At 32.8% G+C, this 18,871-nt stretch overlaps 1 protein-coding gene across 1 annotated transcript in view; it reads left to right on the forward strand.

The window, feature by feature from the left end:
- The window catches only part of Tnpo (transportin 1), a 68,635-nt gene that overhangs the window by 24,384 nt on the left and 25,380 nt on the right, over window positions 1-18,871 (forward strand). Inside the window, exons 8-15 of the mRNA XM_069844186.1 lie at window positions 4,165-4,333; window positions 5,123-5,275; window positions 5,570-5,742; window positions 8,113-8,262; window positions 9,272-9,433; window positions 9,917-10,024; window positions 10,986-11,232; window positions 14,751-14,849. Coding sequence (XP_069700287.1) covers window positions 4,165-4,333; window positions 5,123-5,275; window positions 5,570-5,742; window positions 8,113-8,262; window positions 9,272-9,433; window positions 9,917-10,024; window positions 10,986-11,232; window positions 14,751-14,849 — 1,261 coding nt within the window. The remainder of the gene's footprint in view (window positions 1-4,164; window positions 4,334-5,122; window positions 5,276-5,569; window positions 5,743-8,112; window positions 8,263-9,271; window positions 9,434-9,916; window positions 10,025-10,985; window positions 11,233-14,750; window positions 14,850-18,871) is intronic.

An 18,871-nucleotide genomic window follows, 5' to 3' on the forward strand; every position in this document is an offset into this window, starting at 1 on the left:
TCATGACTTAATAAGATCTCTAAATAGTTCACTATTTACAGTTGTTGCTTGTAGTACTGATATGTATAAATTATTCATACTACTTTCTTCTTCCATTGGTTCGAAAAAAGGCACAGTCAGTATGAAGGTAATACTACATCTTTCTAATTTCGCTTATTAAAAAGAATTGCTGCCATTCATTATCTGATGCTGATCACAGCCATACTCCGTTATTAAAATACACAGAGGGACGTCCAACATTATTTGGACGCTCAGTGTGAAATTCTCTCCAGCACACTCTTGACAGGTGTTGCTTAATAACGTCTGACAAATTTAATATATCTCATGTCTACAACATTACATACTGTTATACTTTCAGACAACAAAATTTGTCTAACATTTGACTCCAACCAAAAAGAGCGGAAGTGGGTACAAAAAAGAATATTGATTTGGAAACATGTTTTGTAAAGTTCTGTGGTGTTTGTAAAAAATTTACTGAGATATTTTAATACCTGGCCATTTTTCCTGCAATAATGAAGCCACACTAGTTTGGAATAGGATCGTTTATTTTCAGAATATTGAGTCTGTGTTTGATTACTTTTGTTCAAGACAATATATAAATCATATATTTCCAAATAACTGCATTAAAAGAAGCATTATTTGACTATTCTTGTAAATGTATGTAACACAGTATTTTACTTTGGTGAAGAATTGATTTTTAAACATTGACAGCTTGTTTTTAGTGGCCTTGATAATGAACAATTATTTTGACATATCTTCTACTTATGTACTAGTTAATTTACAACAAAGGTATACTTTGTATAGTTAAAATATTATTCAATAACAGTATGTCTCATTAAACATTCACATAATAATAGTACATAAAGACCAGTATATGAATAAAAAGTATTGTGATAACATAAAAGAATCAGTTTCTAGATTTTTGTGGAAATACAAGTTTCCCTTGGCACCAAAAAGTGGTTTTGGGATATGCTGGCTGTGTACACTGGGTTCTCATAAACTATTGGACAGTTCTTGTTCATGTTCAATATTTAAAAGTCAATTTGTCCAGAAATGGTGTACATGAAATACAATAAGGATTTTTTATATCAAAAATATTCAATAGCAAGTTAGTCCCTATCAAATGCAAAGATTTTCTTCGTGATTTTTTGTATTTAGTACTTTTCCAAGAGAACATAATTTTTCAACATCATTATCCAAACAAGTATAAGGCCCAAGGGCTGTTACGGTCTCAGTGAGTCATTCTTGGTCCATCTTTTTTTTTTGGGGGGGGGGGGGGACAACCTAAAGATCTCTTCCCTCGGGGATGGTATTGAAGCATGGCTTTTGGAAGTCTATTCCGATTCATTCGTTAACTTAATTACTATAAACATAATTACTGCATTTCTACTTTGTGTTGTGATTTTCTAAATTCCAAGACCTTGGTCGATATTAGGATGGGTAGCAGGGTGTAGCAGAGAGCACTTCATTGTTCAAGGATTATCATATCTTGCTGTAAACCAACTTGTTATGCGCAAGTGAAGCACTGAAGCAATTTTAACATTAATTTCACTTTTAAACGCTGTTTTTCGCAAATACCAATGTATTATAAATATAATTACAATATACATACAGCTATTTTATGAAATTTAAAGGTCATGTTGAATGTCAGATAAGTTTAATGAGATTATATTAAAATCAAGATTTTTTTATTCAATCACTTATCAGTTATCAATGACAGAAAATTCTGTTACATTGAAAAGTACAATTGGTAAAAGTTATCACGAATATTTTCGACCTGCATAGAGGTCATCTTCAGGCAATATTTTTATCATACAATATTTAAAAACTAGGTGAGTTTTAAATACATTTGAACACTTATAACCATGTGTGCTTGACATAAATTGGTGAGTAACATACATTAAATGACATATAGATTCAATCTTCCATAGATCATTTTGCGATACGAACATTAAAGCACATGCAATGTAATGCCGGGATGAGTGGGCCTCATCGCCAAGAAACCCTCCACGTACATCACCTAAAAACGGCTCATCATGGTGACTCAGACTGAGAATTCTCCACATTTCTTCATAGTTTAACGTCATACTGAGCTGTTTTAATCAACATTTTCTGAACAATCTTAAATGATTGACTACATATTTTAAACACATCATATGTGATTAACATTGTATCACAAATGTGGTCAATGAAGACTTAACCTATACTTCAATTAACATTATGTATGTCACTTCAATATTTATGTCAAGCACACAGGGTTATTATAGTGTTAAATGTATTTTAAACATTCATCTAGCTTTAATTAATGTTTGTTCAATTACAACTGAAGATTTCGCTATACAGGTCGAGAATATTCCATAGTCTTCCAACATCATACTGAACAGTTTTAGTCATAAAACATTGAACAATTTTTTAAACGAATTCAATTGAATTTATTTTTCAAACACATTGCATGTGCTTTAATGTTCGTATCGCAAAATGATCTATGGAAGATTGAATCTATACGTCATTTAATGTATGTTACTCACCAATTTATGTCAAGCACACATGGTTATAAGTGTTCAAATGTATTTAAAACTCACCTAGTTTTTAAATATTGTATGCTAAAAATATCACCTGAAGATGACATCCATGCAGGTCGAAAATATTCGTGATAACTTTTACCAATTGTACTTTTCAATGTAACAGAATTTTCTGTCATTGATAACTGATAAGTGATTGACTGAATAAAAAATCTTGATTTTAATATATTTTATGAAAGTTTGTGCACAATTAATTACTAATTAATACCTATCTACTTCAGTCGTACAATGTATAAATGAAGACAAGTAGTTTATTTTTATGATTATAAAGACTACCTCTTGTGTGCAATCCAGAAAACGAAAGTGCCTATTAAATGATTGCGTTTATGTATGTCTTTTGAATAATATTTGAAGTATTAACTAATAAAGAGGAAATTTGTCATTATGTGGCTTTCATAGTTTTAATCTGTCATAATTTAGGACCTTTCTTAAACGTGAAATCGTTTTGAAAAATGCTTTATAACTAGTGTTCTCAAAATTTAGAATACTGAGGAAAGATTTCATTTGTATTATAAAATGTATCTGAAGTTTCCCCCCCCCCCCTTGTAAAGGTCTGTTTATGTAATAGTTATACACTGTATTAACTTAAAGTTACAAGTTCGCATTTATTTTCGTTAAATATAAATAAATAAATATTTAAACTTAAATAATTGTATGTAATGTGATTATCTCTGAACTGCTAATATAAGTGATTGTGACACAGTATGGAATTAAATGTTTCACTCTCTACTACATCAGCAAGATCGTCATACTCAGACACAATTACATAAAATGTTGCGTGAAATGTATTAAGGGGAAATATACAATTTTTTAACTGCTGTTTATTTTCAAAGCAATATTTGATGCTAAAACAAATCCAGATTGAGATTTTCGAAGCTAAAAAGCAGAAATTGTTAGCAATTAGAAGATTTCGGCTCTGTCCACTTTATCACTTGAACTCTAGAAAAAATTACTCATGTCCAGGATTCCTTAACGGTTTTGTAGACTGACACAATTTTTGTGTTCAAATACAATTACTCGGGATGGAGATTCGATAAAATTTGGTCTTTTCTCTTTGATTTGTAATGAACTTTATTACTGTAGAAGTTGTATTTTTTTCTGCAGAATTTTGGTTTCATGTAATTATTTTTTTTATTCTTAAAAAACATAAATTCGAGACGTTTTATACCACATCTAAGTCTTAAAATGCAGATTCATGTGAATTTATATTTGACATTTTTAGCAATACATTATTACCAAAATATTGAAATAGCATTTTCAAGAAGTGCACACATTTGTCTAATCGTGAAAATAATTTTTGGTAACGAGCACATCAGTTGAAAAATATTTATTGTGGACCATTTTAGATCTGATACAAAGAATTTAGATGTATACTGTATAGGTACTGAAAACTTTGTAACTGTGAAATATAATTAATTGTATAAAAGGGTATGTTGCATTAATTTTGGAAAAACTCTGTTTTTTTTTGTCACACAGAAAATAAAAAGAGAAAGTTTTAAATTAAAAAAAATTCGTTATTGGGATATTTTTCGTCAAATGGAAGATGGAAATTATAATTGCCCCTTGTACATTGGGTTTGCAGGGTGATGTTGAGGAAGATGAGATGATTCCAGATAGAGAAGAAGACATTAGACCACGATTCCACAAGTCGAGAACTCACACAATTAAACATTCTGAAGAAAATGGAGAGGAGGAAGAAGATGAAGATGATGGCATGGACGATGACAGTTCTTTGTCAGATTGGAACCTTCGTAAGTGTTTTTGTATAACAATATTTGGGACCATACATTACATTCTTTGAAGTGTCATTTTTATACCATTTATTCGAAACTTTGAATAAATGAATTGTGGAGTTGATACAGTGAATTCAATTATGCAATTTCTGAAACAAAAGTCTCAAAATCTGGATCAGAACGAAAATATTCCTCAGAAAGAGTTGAGTTAGATAAACAATCTTTACAACTTGACAGCAGTTTCTTGTTTCCAGAAACACTAGACAACAATAATTGCAATAAAAGTTTCTTATTCTTGTTGCGTGAATTACTAAAGAGTTTGTAAAGGTGTATATGGTGCTGGCTTGTGCTTGTTGCCAACACAGCAGCTGTCAGGGACTGTTCTGTTGATGATCCCACTATAATTATCACTTTTTATAGTTGTTGTTTAGTCAAGTGCCCAAAGACAGGTTTGAACCACATAAGTGACACCAATAAGGCATCACTCATGAGGCAACTAAGCCAGGAAATAATGGGGTAGAGTAGCTAGTTTCTTTCCCCATCATTGCCTACTTCGCTGACTAGTAACATATTACATTAATCAGACTTCAGATGTATAGGCCTACAAACAATTATTATTCTTCCTCTGACAGACATCGTCGTGTGAGATGTACTGCTTGAACTTTTTATAGAATGCTTATTTTTTTTATGGTCATGCTACAGAAAATCTACAGTATGTTCTTCATTCAAAATTATTTATTAATTTAATGAGTTACTGTAAAATAATCATGTAGTAATCTGTTGTTATGAACTTCTGTTTATTTAAAGGAAAATGCAGTGCAGCTGCTCTTGATGTACTTGCAAATGTTTTTCGGGAAGAGTTGCTTCCTGTTCTAGTGCCAATTCTGAAAGAAACACTTTTCCATCAAGAATGGGAAATTAAAGAATCAGGAATCTTAGCTCTTGGAGCAATTGCAGAAGGTAAGTCTGTTTTCCAGAGTGATTTTTATTAACACGAAAATAATTTTAAAAAATCGTGTTTATAAATGGGCTAAGTTTTGATCTTGGCTTCGTAATTCTTACTATAATTTGATTAGATCCCCCCTTTTCTCCATTTCTGAATCATAATATAATGTATAATCTCTTGTTAAAAGTGAAGATGTTGCTTTTTGAGTAATGAGTTCATGTCTTTATTTCCTTCCTTTCTCCTGCCAGTCTTCATAAACTGAACATACTCTTGGTTTAAGTATTGAGAATTACAAATTTTTATTTCAGGATGTATGACTGGCATGATTCCACACCTGACAGAATTGATTCCATATCTGATAAACTGCCTGTCTGACAAAAAGGCCTTAGTCAGAGCCATCACATGCTGGACGCTGAGCCGGTACTCTCACTGGGTTGTGAGTCAGCCCCATGACAACTATCTCAAGCCACTAATGACAGAGGTATGGGATCACTTAATAATGAATATGAATTCAGTTACCTGAATGGAAATTTCCCCAAATCCGATTTCATAAATTCTCCCTGAATGACAAATTCCGAAATCATATTGTACTTTATTTTTAAAAGTACCATTGTTCCGTATTCTCTCCACAATCATATTATATTTTTCATTTAACCTCTGCTTTGTATTCTGGATCCTAGTGGTCAGCCGTAGATTTTGGCCAGATGTCCCAAATTGTGGAATTTGTCGTTCTCCGAAAGTTTTATAAAATACATGGAATTTGAAGTATAAAAGTTAGGCTATGTAAGTAAGGTTTTATTGTCCTGCACCATGGCGTCGTGCCTAGGACTTGCGTTACGGAATGCATGCTGGTTCGAGTCCTCATGAGGGAAGAAATTTTCTCATGAAATTTCGGCCAGTGTATGGGACTGGTGCCCACCCAGCATCGTGATGCACTTGGGGAGCTACGATGGGTAGTGGAAATCCGGTTTCACAAACCAGCTATAACGACTGGGGGGATCATTGTGCAAACCACACGATACCTCCATTCTGTTTGGATGATCGCCCACCTCTGGTTCGGCATGTGGATGTGAGGCCAGCAACTGGCTGGTCGATCTTGGCCCTTCATGGGCTGTAGCGCTACGGAAAAGAAAAGAAAAAGAAGTAAGATTTTATTGCGAAAAGAAAGAAAAGTCATATCAGTACATTGTACAATTTTCTCTACTTGCCAGATTTAAGAAGTTCATTCTTTAGCGCATTTGCTGAACTGAGTTCAGGTTGATTACTTGCGATACATTTCAGCCTGGTGTTCAGTCTTTGTAGCCTCTCGATTTAGAGTGTGTGTATGTGGCAACTTCTCAACCCCTTTTAAAACTTGAGAGCTTCTCCATGTCCATTTGCAATAACCCTAGCATGACATTCTTTGTTCTGTATCTGTTGAAAGTCCTGTGCTGTTGGAAAATTTGAGCATCCATGTTCCAAATGTGAAGGTGTGCATAAGAAATAGCCTAGCATCAATCAATCATATCAGTTGTGCATTCGTGGTGGAGTTTCTTTCTTCTTTCTTGGTGCTACAGTTCATTGTGAACCTTGGCCTCTTCCACAATTTTCCGCCAGTTGTCTCGATCCTGTGAAAATGCTTTCCAATTCCTATATCCCATCTTACATATGTCTTCCTCAACTCCATCCAGCCATCTTATTCTTGGTCGTCCACGGCTTCTTTGGCCCACAGGATTTCCATTTAATATCCTTTTAGGAATTTCTACGTCATTCATCCGTGCCACATGCCCAGCCCACCTTAATCTTGCTGCTTTTACTATTCTTCTAATAGGCGGATCTTTATAGGAATACAACTCATTATTATATCGCCTCCTCCATCTTACATTGGCTTCTTGTTTCTCTATAATTCCATTTCCCGTCCATCGTATTTCTTGTAGGGCTATAATACTGGGTTTAATTTCACTATCTGGTCTATTAGCATTTCCAATGCTCCAGGATGGTACAGAGACCTTACGTTCCATGTTCCTATACATATAATTGGATTCCTTCTTTTATTTCTTTGTATTCCATTTGCTTGTCCATTGTTCTTGCCATTTTCATTTCCATTATACAGTCCGGCTTCTATTCGTGATGGTTTCATAACTGTAGGCTTTTTACTGTGATGGGTAGTCGGCCCATCGCCAAACCCCCTGCCCGGAGGACCGGGTAATTTTTGATCAGGGTTATCTTCCCCTAGCCTTTGGAGAACCAACTCCATATGTTACAAGGCAGCAACAGCTGGTTTTGGTCCACCCCGGGTATTTTATTTCCCCGGTCGTGGTGGAGTTTGGGACTTTGTATTCTTTGGGATTTTGGATTCGGGGAAAATTCTTCAGATATTTTGATTCAGACGATTGAATTCACACAGAATTTTCAGTTTGGGTATGTATACATTCGGAGTGTTTGTTTCAAGGGAAGGGGTGAGAATGGAAATGAAAGAGTAATGTGCATGTGTGTGTGTCTTTTTTTAATAGTGAGTTATATATTTCATTAGGTTTTGTTCTCTGTAATTCTTTTCATTGTCATATCGATATAAAAAGTCGAAATACAACGTGTATTAAACTTTAAGTTCAGTGCTGTTGTCATATAAACATATCTAATTACGAGTAATTTATAGTGTGTTACACAATTAGAAATCTTTAAACCAAAACATTTATTTTACATTACAAAATGTGTGCATGCATGCATGCGTGCGTGAGAACAACTTTTCTATGATTGCACCAGAAATACATTATTGTGCTAAGGGCTTCTTCCTAATTTTAGTTTATTAGTACTTCAGTTTCGTCATACTGTTCTAATCAAGTCCGTTTGTTTCTTGTTATCATCATTGCAGTTGTTAAAAAGGGTGCTGGATGGAAACAAGAGAGTTCAAGAGGCCGCGTGTTCAGCTTTTGCAACTCTAGAGGAAGAAGCATGTACAGAACTAGTTCCATATCTGGGTTTCATTCTAGAAACTCTAGTCTTCGCCTTCAGTAAATATCAGGTAAGCTAAATACTGGAAGTGTTACACATTAGATCTGTTATAGCATATATTGGCTCATATAGGAACAATTGGACAGCATGTTCATAGAATGGACCAATCCCTTCTTTTTTTTAATATGATACGAATTTTCATAAACAGTATATCATCTTATGACAATATTAAGGACATGCATTCTGGAAAATGGTGTCAGAAACACTTCATCAGTTGTTGGGAACAGTAGTAATTAACACACAAAGTTAATGTACCAATGTTACAGCTTTTGCAAAATAATTTATAATTTAAATAATCTTTAACAGTTTTTTTTAATCTTGGAAAAAAAAATTACTTGCACAATCTTCCTGTGTGCATGTTTCTCCTTTATTGACTCTATATTAATGCTGTTGCATGAGTTACAGGTTTCGTGACTCATAAAGAGAGTTATTGAAAACAAAAGGGACAGAATTATTACCACTTATGATAGGTGCATTTCTCATAATGATGGTTGAGATAACAGTTATGTTTATGGCAGAGAGGAAAATAGTGACTGTGATGAAAGTGACAACTTTTAAAACATTTGTTAGTAGAGATCACCACAGTGATTATGGAGACTTCTTGTAGAAAATATTGGGGGGGAGATGTTGATTTGAAATTTCACTGATCTGCAGATTTCTATATGTAATGATACTTGTCACTATAAATAAATGCGATGCACACATTGAATATGGATAACAAATAATATATCGAGACCATTCGAGAACAGACAATTACTTGTGAAGTGCTTATATGTGTGTAAAACTAGTTACGAAAATTTCGATAATTTATTTTCTAATACAGTTTTTACATGGATAGTATACGAGACATTATTATAAATTGAGAAATAAGTTTCTTCTTTCCAGTTTTAACATTGAACTTTATTAAAAGTATTAAGATTGTTGAACTACAAGAAACATACTGTAGAATTGTGCAGTATAATTTTGTTAAACTTTCTTTGACATTTGCTTGTTTTTTAGTATTATATTGTTGCTTTCAGCACAAAAATCTGCTAATTCTCTATGATGCTATTGGTACACTGGCAGACTCTGTTGGTCATCATCTCAATAAACCTGACTATATCAACCTCCTAATGCCACCGCTCATTCAGAAATGGAATATTCTAAAGGATGAGGACAAGGACTTGTTTCCACTTCTTGAGGTAAGTTCTAAGACATTTTTTAGTATATAGGGCCCTATATATTCGGTTTGGATTTCGGTTTGATCCCTGATGTGAGGTCTGTATTGACATTGTTTATTTAACAGATTCCTCTTGCCTTTATAATTTCACCATTGCTCCATTTTCATAATATTGTCATTATTGAATAAGATGCTCGTAATTTCAAAGGAATATTAAATAAAAATGTGTAAAATATATATAAATCCCTTTACTGTGTCATTATTTGACGTGTAGGAAAATAATAATTATTTTGTTTCAAATGTGGGTTTTGAAATTTTGAAAAAAAAAAAAAAATTCATTTTCATCATCTTTGGTATAAGAAACTAGCCACTATTAATCTCTTCTGTTTTTTCATTAACAAGAATACTATGGTATTATATGCACAATTCAGCGAGAGAATTGTTAAATGTAGTTTAATGGTTATTCTTATTGAAGTATACATTAGATTTTTAATTTCTTTTATAGTGCCTCTCAAGTGTAGCAACTGCACTACAATCTGGCTTTCTTCCATACTGTGAACCAGTGTATCGGCGGTGCGTTTCTCTTGTTGAGCAGACTCTCAACCAACACATAGTAAGTTTTTCATCGTAATTATTTTTATTTAGAATGTGAATTTTATTTTCGAAATTACATAATTCTTTGTTACATGACACTCCAATAATTGCAACAGATTTGTCATTTCGAGGCTAACTGGTGTAGATATCAAATAGGAATCCTTTCTATAGGGAAAATAATGTCTAAAGTGCAGATTGTTTATTATTGTGAGAAGTTTATACTGAATGTGAAAATTTTATATTATAACATATTGGTAATACATTTTTAAATTAAATATGGCTATGGCAGACTTAACTTCGGTGAAGAATAGAATTAGTTGAATATATGACTGAAACAGTATGAACTTTTGAAAGAAAAAATTAAATTATTACACAATGAACAAGAAAATGTTTTGCTAAAAGATGGATATTCGTTTTAACTCTCATGCTTCGCCAAAAGATGTACGACATGTAATAAATTTAACTAATTTATGTAAGAAATGTAATAAAAAGTAAAATAGGGACTAGATGAACTGTTATATCTATTAGAAGCTATATTAAAATGTCACTATTTTCATTACTATTACAATTCAGAGACAGCACTGTTCTAAGAGACTGTGTATTGAATCATTATACAACCAACTATCTTAAACATAAATAAAGTGCAAAGTATATTCTGGAATTGCAAAGTCAGTTTTAATGTTCTGATTCCATTGTATCGTCAGCAGTTACACATTTCAATGAGGATAGTTTTACAGATATTTGTGTTTGTTACTAGTTCATGATAGTGAAAAACAGCTACTTGCAGTCAAGTTCCTCTTGTTTCTCACTAATGTTACGTTCACTTTGCCTCTCAAAACATTTGAGTTTCGGTATAGTTGTATGTACACATAGGCTATAAATAAAGTGAAATAAAACATATTAATGGTACTTGTTTCTCTAGTACAATTATGCATTGTGCTGAAATGTATATAGAATGTAATTGTTCTGTTTATTATTAGGCGAACACACAAAATCCTGAGCAATTTGAGGCTCCAGACAAAGACTTCATGATTGTGGCCTTGGATCTGCTATCTGGGTTAGCAGAAGGTCTAGATGGTCACATTGAAAAACTTGTGATAAACTCGAACATAATGCAGCTCCTATACCAGTGCATGCAGGATCCCATGCCAGAAGTACGACAGAGTTCCTTTGCACTTCTTGGCGACCTAACAAAGGCATGCTTCCAACATGTTCTGCCTTGTATATGTAAGTACTGTACATTAGTTGTTTGATACATTATATCGTTTATACAGTGCTATTATCACTTGAAAATAACCTGTTTACTTGAATATAAGACTCCCTTGCATATAAGATCTACCTTAATTTTAAAGGGTCAAAAATAAAGCTTTTTCGTAACTTTTTCTGGCTTGTCACGATCCATGGACAACTTTTCTTGTATCTGAATTTCAGATGAACTGATGCCTCATTCCCTCCCCACACACATCTGTATTTAGAGATTCTGCTGTCCGTGATCAATCCACACTTTCTCTTCCCTCTTCCTTCAATTAATTTTACTCATTTTGCAGGACATACTTAACTAAACAACCAAAATGCACTTAAGTTTTTATACTTTTTTGGTGGTTTAAATGTTACTCTTTTTTCTGTTTACATACCTTATAATATTACCTTAATATATATTGCCTTCAATCGAACTTTCTCAGCTAGAAAAGTGAGTTTGTTACAGTTTTGTAAAGGAACAGCTACATTTTAGTAATGTAATTGTGTTAGCCAAAATATCAAGAGTTACAAGTGAACAGATAATAAAATCCTTAGGAACATTTTTAGATTGTAGAAGAAAAGCAAATAAGGGAAATAAACAAGTCAAAAGAAATATAGAATCAATTTAAAAAATTTGTATGTCGGTAATGTAAGTAGGACTACCTAGGTATGTATAAAAATGTATGTTGATAAGTGAATGTGACAGCTAATAACAGGAATTCATTTTAAAATGTAACACACTGCACTCAAATAAATAAATCACATCATTGTAATCCTGTTTACACTGAATACAGAGTGTAACCAAAGTAACAAGAATCAGTAGAACGGAGGAAGGTTATTTCTGGATTACAGTTGATAGGAATAAAAGCAACAACATACTAGCAATATCCTCATAAGAATATATTTCCTATGGATCTTTCTTGTGCATTAGAAATAAAACTGTTTGAGAAAGTTCAGCTAAGCTTAGCAGAATTCTTCGGAAAACATCATACTAGCAGTATCCTCATAAGAATATGTTTCTTATTTGTATTATATTTATTAACATTCCATGGTATTCGTACATTGCTTCACAGCTAGAATATGAAACAAGTCAAAAAGCTTAATTTATAGTCACAGTCTAGTTGAAATATAAACAAAAGAAGTTTACAATATAGTCTACTAGTACAACACAAAGTTTTAGTATCAATTTGATGAAGCGTTGTTGAATGTCATGAATTCACCTACAGAATAGAAGACGTGAGAAATTAGGTACTTGTTTGATTTGGTCCTAAATCTTATGTTTTGAGTTTCATTTTTTATATCCATAGGGAGGCTATTAAAAATTTTTACTGCCATATAAACTCACTCCTTTTTGATAGCATGATAGACTTGCTGATGGAGTATGAAAGTAATTTTTTTGACGCATATTTATGCTGTGAACTGTTGAATTAGTTAAAAAGTTTTCACGATTACATACGAGGAAGATTATTAATGAAAAAATATACTGACAAGCCATGGGCATTATTTGTAGTTTTTTTGTAATAGGAATATATTGTTACTAGCTGTGGAATGTCACCAGAATGTTATTCCAAAACTCATTACCATGTGAAAGTATGCAAAATATATTATTTTTAAGATATTGATATTTACTATCTTTTGCATAGATCTAATAGCAAAACATCTTGAATTTAGTTTGGGGGTAATATGGATCTTTCTTGTGCATTAGAAATAAAACTGTTTGAGAAGGTTCAGCTAAGCTTAGCAAAATTGTTTGGAAGAGAATGCTAGCTCCAGTTGCCTAAGCAGTCTTTTCTTTTATCATGCTTTTCATACTGCTTTTTTTCTTTATTTTGCTTTAATTACTTGTACATGTAATTATTGAAATGGCTAAAAACTGCCTACATCAGAAATGATAACAACCCAAACCCCAAGCAATAGCTTTACCATTGTTACATGTTTCAGATCTTACCATAGTCATCTGAATTTACCCATTTCAGGCTGTGTACATCGTAATTCTTCAGTCTTATTTGTGCTCGTGTACTTTTTAGCTTATTTTCCTTCCTTTTTCCCCCCTCATTGATTCACTGATTAATAGTTTTTACATCTTTTAATGTTTTGTTATGTATACAAAAGTAATTCATGTCTATGTTTGGTAATAGATTGTGATAAGCCAGGAACTTTTTTTCATTTTTACTTGTTGACCCTAAAAATTGTCTCACTGCTGTTCGTTGCTTAACAATGTACAGTGTTACGCACAGAAAATGACATCGCCTGTAGCGTGAATTTATCTCAAATCCACTTTTTGCAGTGCCTTGTTCACACAATTAGGGAAAGAATGTTTATTTTGCGCCTAATTTACCCCTTGAATATATTTTTGTTATAGATTAATTTATAGTACTTGATCCATAAACAGACAGAAAAGTAACAAACAAACAAAACAAAGGAGAAACAGAATGGAGTCTTGCATAAAAAATTCGTTCACTTGTAAATGTGAAACTATAGTTTGACAAATTCAAGTGAAACCCTGTAAAACACGCCAACTTCTGGAATCTCTCTCTTTCTTTCTTCTCTCTTCCTTGCTCCTCGTTATTCAGTCACCAATCAGCACGTAAATACCTGAGAGGGTGTGTGTGGGCATCGCGACCAATAGAAGAACCACTCTCCAGTATTACCACAATAACCGATTCTTCATTTTTGCCTCGAATGTCAGCTAGGAAGGTTCCATTATGCTAATATTGCAGGCAACTAGTCAACCTTTTAATGCTTTTGTTAGCAGGTTTGACAAACTGTGTGTGGTCCTGCAAGTACATAGTGCATAGTGCTCTCTCCTTTCCCCCCGTGCTTTCTCACTTGCTCCTCCCCAAGACAGCCAGCGCTCGCGCAGTAACTCGGTCAGTGTTTCAGTTCGATTTGTCAATCTATAAGCTCTCACGAAATAAGCTGAAGTCTTCCGAAAGGGACCTTGCATAATGACAGCTGGATTATTTTCCTAAGGTGGTACACATACACATACCTGTTACAGTCATTGGCCTGTCACAGAATTACAATGCAATATTTTTCACTCCAGAATAACTGTCATGGTTTGCCTACCAGAAATACAACCTGCCCCTCCACTCACTTTCAGTGTTATGAGCATGGGATAGTAACAGGAATCAGTTGCAGAGAGATGTCACAGGAATTTTTGTTTTAGGCGTTGTTATTTTGTGGTATTAGACTATGAGCAATAAATGTATGAGTGCTCATGCTTCATTTGAAGAAGAAAGGTTTGTGGGCAAAAGGGTCCTGATTATTTCAAATACAATTTGCTCTTGGATGAACCTGAAAAAAAAGTGTTTCCTACTTGTTTTCGAATTATCGTTTAATAAGATGATTCACATTTCAGGCAATACAAGTCGGAAAAGGGAGTCTTATATTCGAGTACGATTATTTTATTTGAAGTCATTGGCATTTGTTTTCTTCTGATGTTATAATATTCAGAATTCTAATAGATACATAGAAAGTATAATCTTATTTTTTCTTATTTCTAGCTGACTTTCTTCCTATACTTGGACAGAATTTAAATCCAGAATTTATATCAGTATGTAATAATGCTACATGGGCCATTGGAGAAATATCTATAAAGTTAGGTAAGTTTGTAGTAACTTACTGACAACGTATTCTATAAAGTTTATAGAGCATGATATTCCTTACTGTTATATGGACTTAGTTTGTTGTTATAGGTGTAAGATTTACATGTCTTCAGATTTTGTGTGTAATTTACATCATATATGAGAATTGATCATTTTGCATGTTTCTACAGACGTGGACAAATTATTAACAAAATTGACGATTTTTATGATAATTCTATATACAAAATTTGACTTTTCAATTTAGACTACAGTTGACAATTTTGCATATTTCTATCATTACAGTAGATAGAAATATGCAAAAATGTCAAATGTAGGCTATTCTAAATTGAAGAGTCAAATTTTGTAAAAAATGTATAATAAAATCTTCAATTTTGCTAATAATTTGTAAATATGCAAAAATGTCAACTGCAGTCTAAAGTGGAGAGTCAAATTTTGTAAAAATATATAATAAAATATCTTCAGTTTTGCTAATAATTGGAAATATCCAAAATGTCACCTGTAGTCCAAATTAAAGAATCTAATTTTGTAAAAATATACAAAAAAAAAATTCCACTTTTGCTAATAATTTGTAAAGATGCGAAAATATCAATTGTAGTCTAAATTGAAGATTGAAATTTTGTAAAAATATACAATACAAATCTTCGATTTTTCTAATGATTTGGAAATACGCAAAGATGTCAACTGTAGTCTAAATTGAAGAATCATAGTTTGTAAAAATATATAATAAAAATCTCCAATTTTGCTAATAATTTGTCCACGTGTGTACTTTGTGATAAATTCATTGGCTCTGTTATATGACAGCTTCATTTTACTTTTGCTTGACTGTTGTTATGGCTTCTCATCCTTTCAAACTCTCTAGTGTAGGCGAATGAAAGCTAAATATTTCTGTTATATTTAAGTTTTAAATGTTACATTACTCCATAATTTAATATGAGGTGAAAGAATTACATATTGTTGGAATGTTGCGTCATGAAATTACTAATTAAATTGAAGAGGATGTACTGATAATTGCCTCATTTGCATAATTTTTCTGCTTTTGAAAAGTAACCAAAGCATATTTTATTACATAACTTGCTCACCAAACTGTTCTGTATTGCATGAACTGAAATTAGAATTTATATTGATTGTGAGTTCATTACAGCCTGGAAGGTTTCATCAGCATTATTACACACGAGATGCAGAGATATGTGGTTATTAGAGTCTACACACAAAAATTTACAAAATGTATTTGCCACTTACATTAAAACAATACAATTTAGAGTAGTTGTTTTCAAAGTGGAGTCCATGGATCCCCAGAGGTCCTTGAAGCTCATTCTGGGGATTTGCAAATTATCTGTATAGGGACATTTTTTCCTTCCTTCAGAAACATTTTAATTTTTTTATGTGGCAGTAATGTTAGAAATGCATTGGCCTTTGTTCTTCTCGGGACAACTTATATATTCGTTCATTTGTTGTCAACAGCCTGTTTGTTACTAAACAGTGTGAGACTGTGAGAAGGATTTTTTGTATCACAATAATGTCACGAGTATATTGGCTGTTGTTGGTACAACTTATAAACTCATTCAGTTATTTTTAATAGCCTTCGTGTATTATTAAAGTTATTAAACAGTATAACACAAGTTTAAACACAATAACCATAAACATTTATAAATTTTATCTATACGGGATCATTGGTTTGAATGTCATCAGAATATGGATGAAAATAAACACAGATTATTTTCTGGTTCGTAATTCTAACAGTATGTGGATGGATATAAATTCCCTTTATCGTCATGGATATGGATATGGAGAAGAATGGAGCATGGAAATGGACAGAGTAAAAAACGAAGCTGTATTGGAAAAAGTGGATGAAGAAAGAATGATGCTGAAATTGATCAGAAAGAAGAAAAGAAATTGTTTGAGTCACTGGTTGAGAAGAAACTGCCTACTGAAGGATGCACTGGAAGGAATGGTGAATGGGAGAAGAGTTTGAGGCAGAAGAAGATATCAGATGATAGACAACATTAAGATATATGGGTCATATGTGGAGACAAAGAGGAAGGCAGAAAATAAGAAAGACTGGATAATGCTGGGTTTGCAGTGAAATACCTGCCCTTGGGCAGAACACTATGAATGAATATCAGCATGGAGTCTTAAGTTCTCACCAAAAAGGAGGAAGATCAGCTTGTTGAGTTATCATGTGACCCTGTTTGGAAAAACATTTAAGTGAATATCACCTTTTTGATTTTTGGCTGAAAGTTCGTGCAGAATATAAAGAACCCTCAGAATGAGCCTTGAAACATTTAATGCCATTTCCACGACTTGAGCAGGCATTTTCTGGTCTTTCCTGCATCAGTACTGTTAAAAAATGGAGTAAATATTGTGGCATACTTGAGATTAAAGATAACTAAAGTTGATCCTTATTATAGACATTTTAAGCACAAAGAAAGCAGTTCCATCATTCTCACTGAAGTAGGGAAACTTGATTTATTTTTCAGTACACGATTGCAACCTATGTATATTTTTGTGTGGCTTTACTTTGTTTATAGTGTAATTTTTCTTTTTATTTCTATTATTGTATTTGTATTTCTGGTGGTGTGGAAGAGAAGGCCTGATGACCTTAATTACACCAGAATAAATAAATAAATATTATATAAAGATTATATTGGAATTTAAAGTATTGTTTTGCTTTACTGTTTTTAAATTCAACTCTGGTGTAACATATTAATGAAGGCCATCTAATTTTTTCAGGACACTGCTATATTATTTACGTTGTAATTCAGAGTTAATTCAGATTTATAAAATATAACAAATATCACTACTCATATTCAGTTAATATTAACACCGAAATCTAACCTACCCATGATTCCACTAATGATTTTGAAGGGGTCGCAAAAATATTGATCTATGGAAAGGGATCCGAGTGTTAATAAGTTTGAGAACCACTGCAAATGTATAATATAGAGATGTTATGATGGATGAAAGCTGAGATTGAAATAAGAGATAATCAGAACAAGAAGCTCCCTTATCATGAACTTCGCACATGCATAACATTTTGACAGTTGTCACGAGAATGTTGCAATATGATCGACGTGGAAATTGCACTCACTGAACTCGAATTTCCCCACCTGTCAACCATAATATAAGTCCAGTAATGCAGTTTTCTGTCTTCTATTTGCCGACATGGTAAATCAGAATATTTCATTGTATTGCGGTGACAAGTCAGAGAAAATTCAATAATGTTTAAAGTGAATTATATTTTAGAACAGCTCAGCCACAAGAAAATAATCAATTTTGAATTAGTTTTATCAGTGATGCCGAACGAAAAATGTACCAGAAGCGTACTGCTTAAGCAGTGGGTTGAAGGACATGCAGCTTTAACAGCTGATGGTATCTTATATTCTTATGTATGTAGCAGAAAACCGACAATAATAGTAATTTGTTTAAAATAAAATAAGTTTATTTTAATAGTGCATATTTTACTATTTTCAGTGCATATATCCTGATTTTAAGTGCATAAGTGCATGCATATTTTTCCATTTTTATTATGCGTCTGTCCAATGCCAAAACCACGAATGTGCAAAATTTCGCATTTTCACCTAAGTGCACTTTGAGCCTGTATGGTATGTAGATTCTTATGCCAAAGTCACATAAGTGTATGATCATTCAATTCCGAGTTATTCACAATTCTTAAAACACTTATGTACTTCCACTTATGTCACTTTGAATATTGAAATGCGTTTATCTCAAAAGTAAGATTTTGCACATTCATGGTTTTGGCATTGGACCGACGTTGAGACTGCCCCCTAATCATCATCATCATCATCATCATCATCATCATCATCATCATCATCATCATCATCTAGTATATCACGCATGTTTTTAAAAATCCACTCACAAGTCTCTGAATTTCTAACACATCATAATATAACATTGTATGCGAAATGTCAGTTTGAAATTGAAGTGTGTGTAGTATTTCGACTGACTTAATCTAATGAAATGTTAAATGCATGTCATTGGAAATCAAATATTTTTCTTAT

The sequence above is a fragment of the Periplaneta americana genome, chromosome 13, assembly GCF_040183065.1.
Source record: "Periplaneta americana isolate PAMFEO1 chromosome 13, P.americana_PAMFEO1_priV1, whole genome shotgun sequence".
Taxonomy (NCBI): Eukaryota; Metazoa; Arthropoda; class Insecta; order Blattodea; family Blattidae; genus Periplaneta; species Periplaneta americana.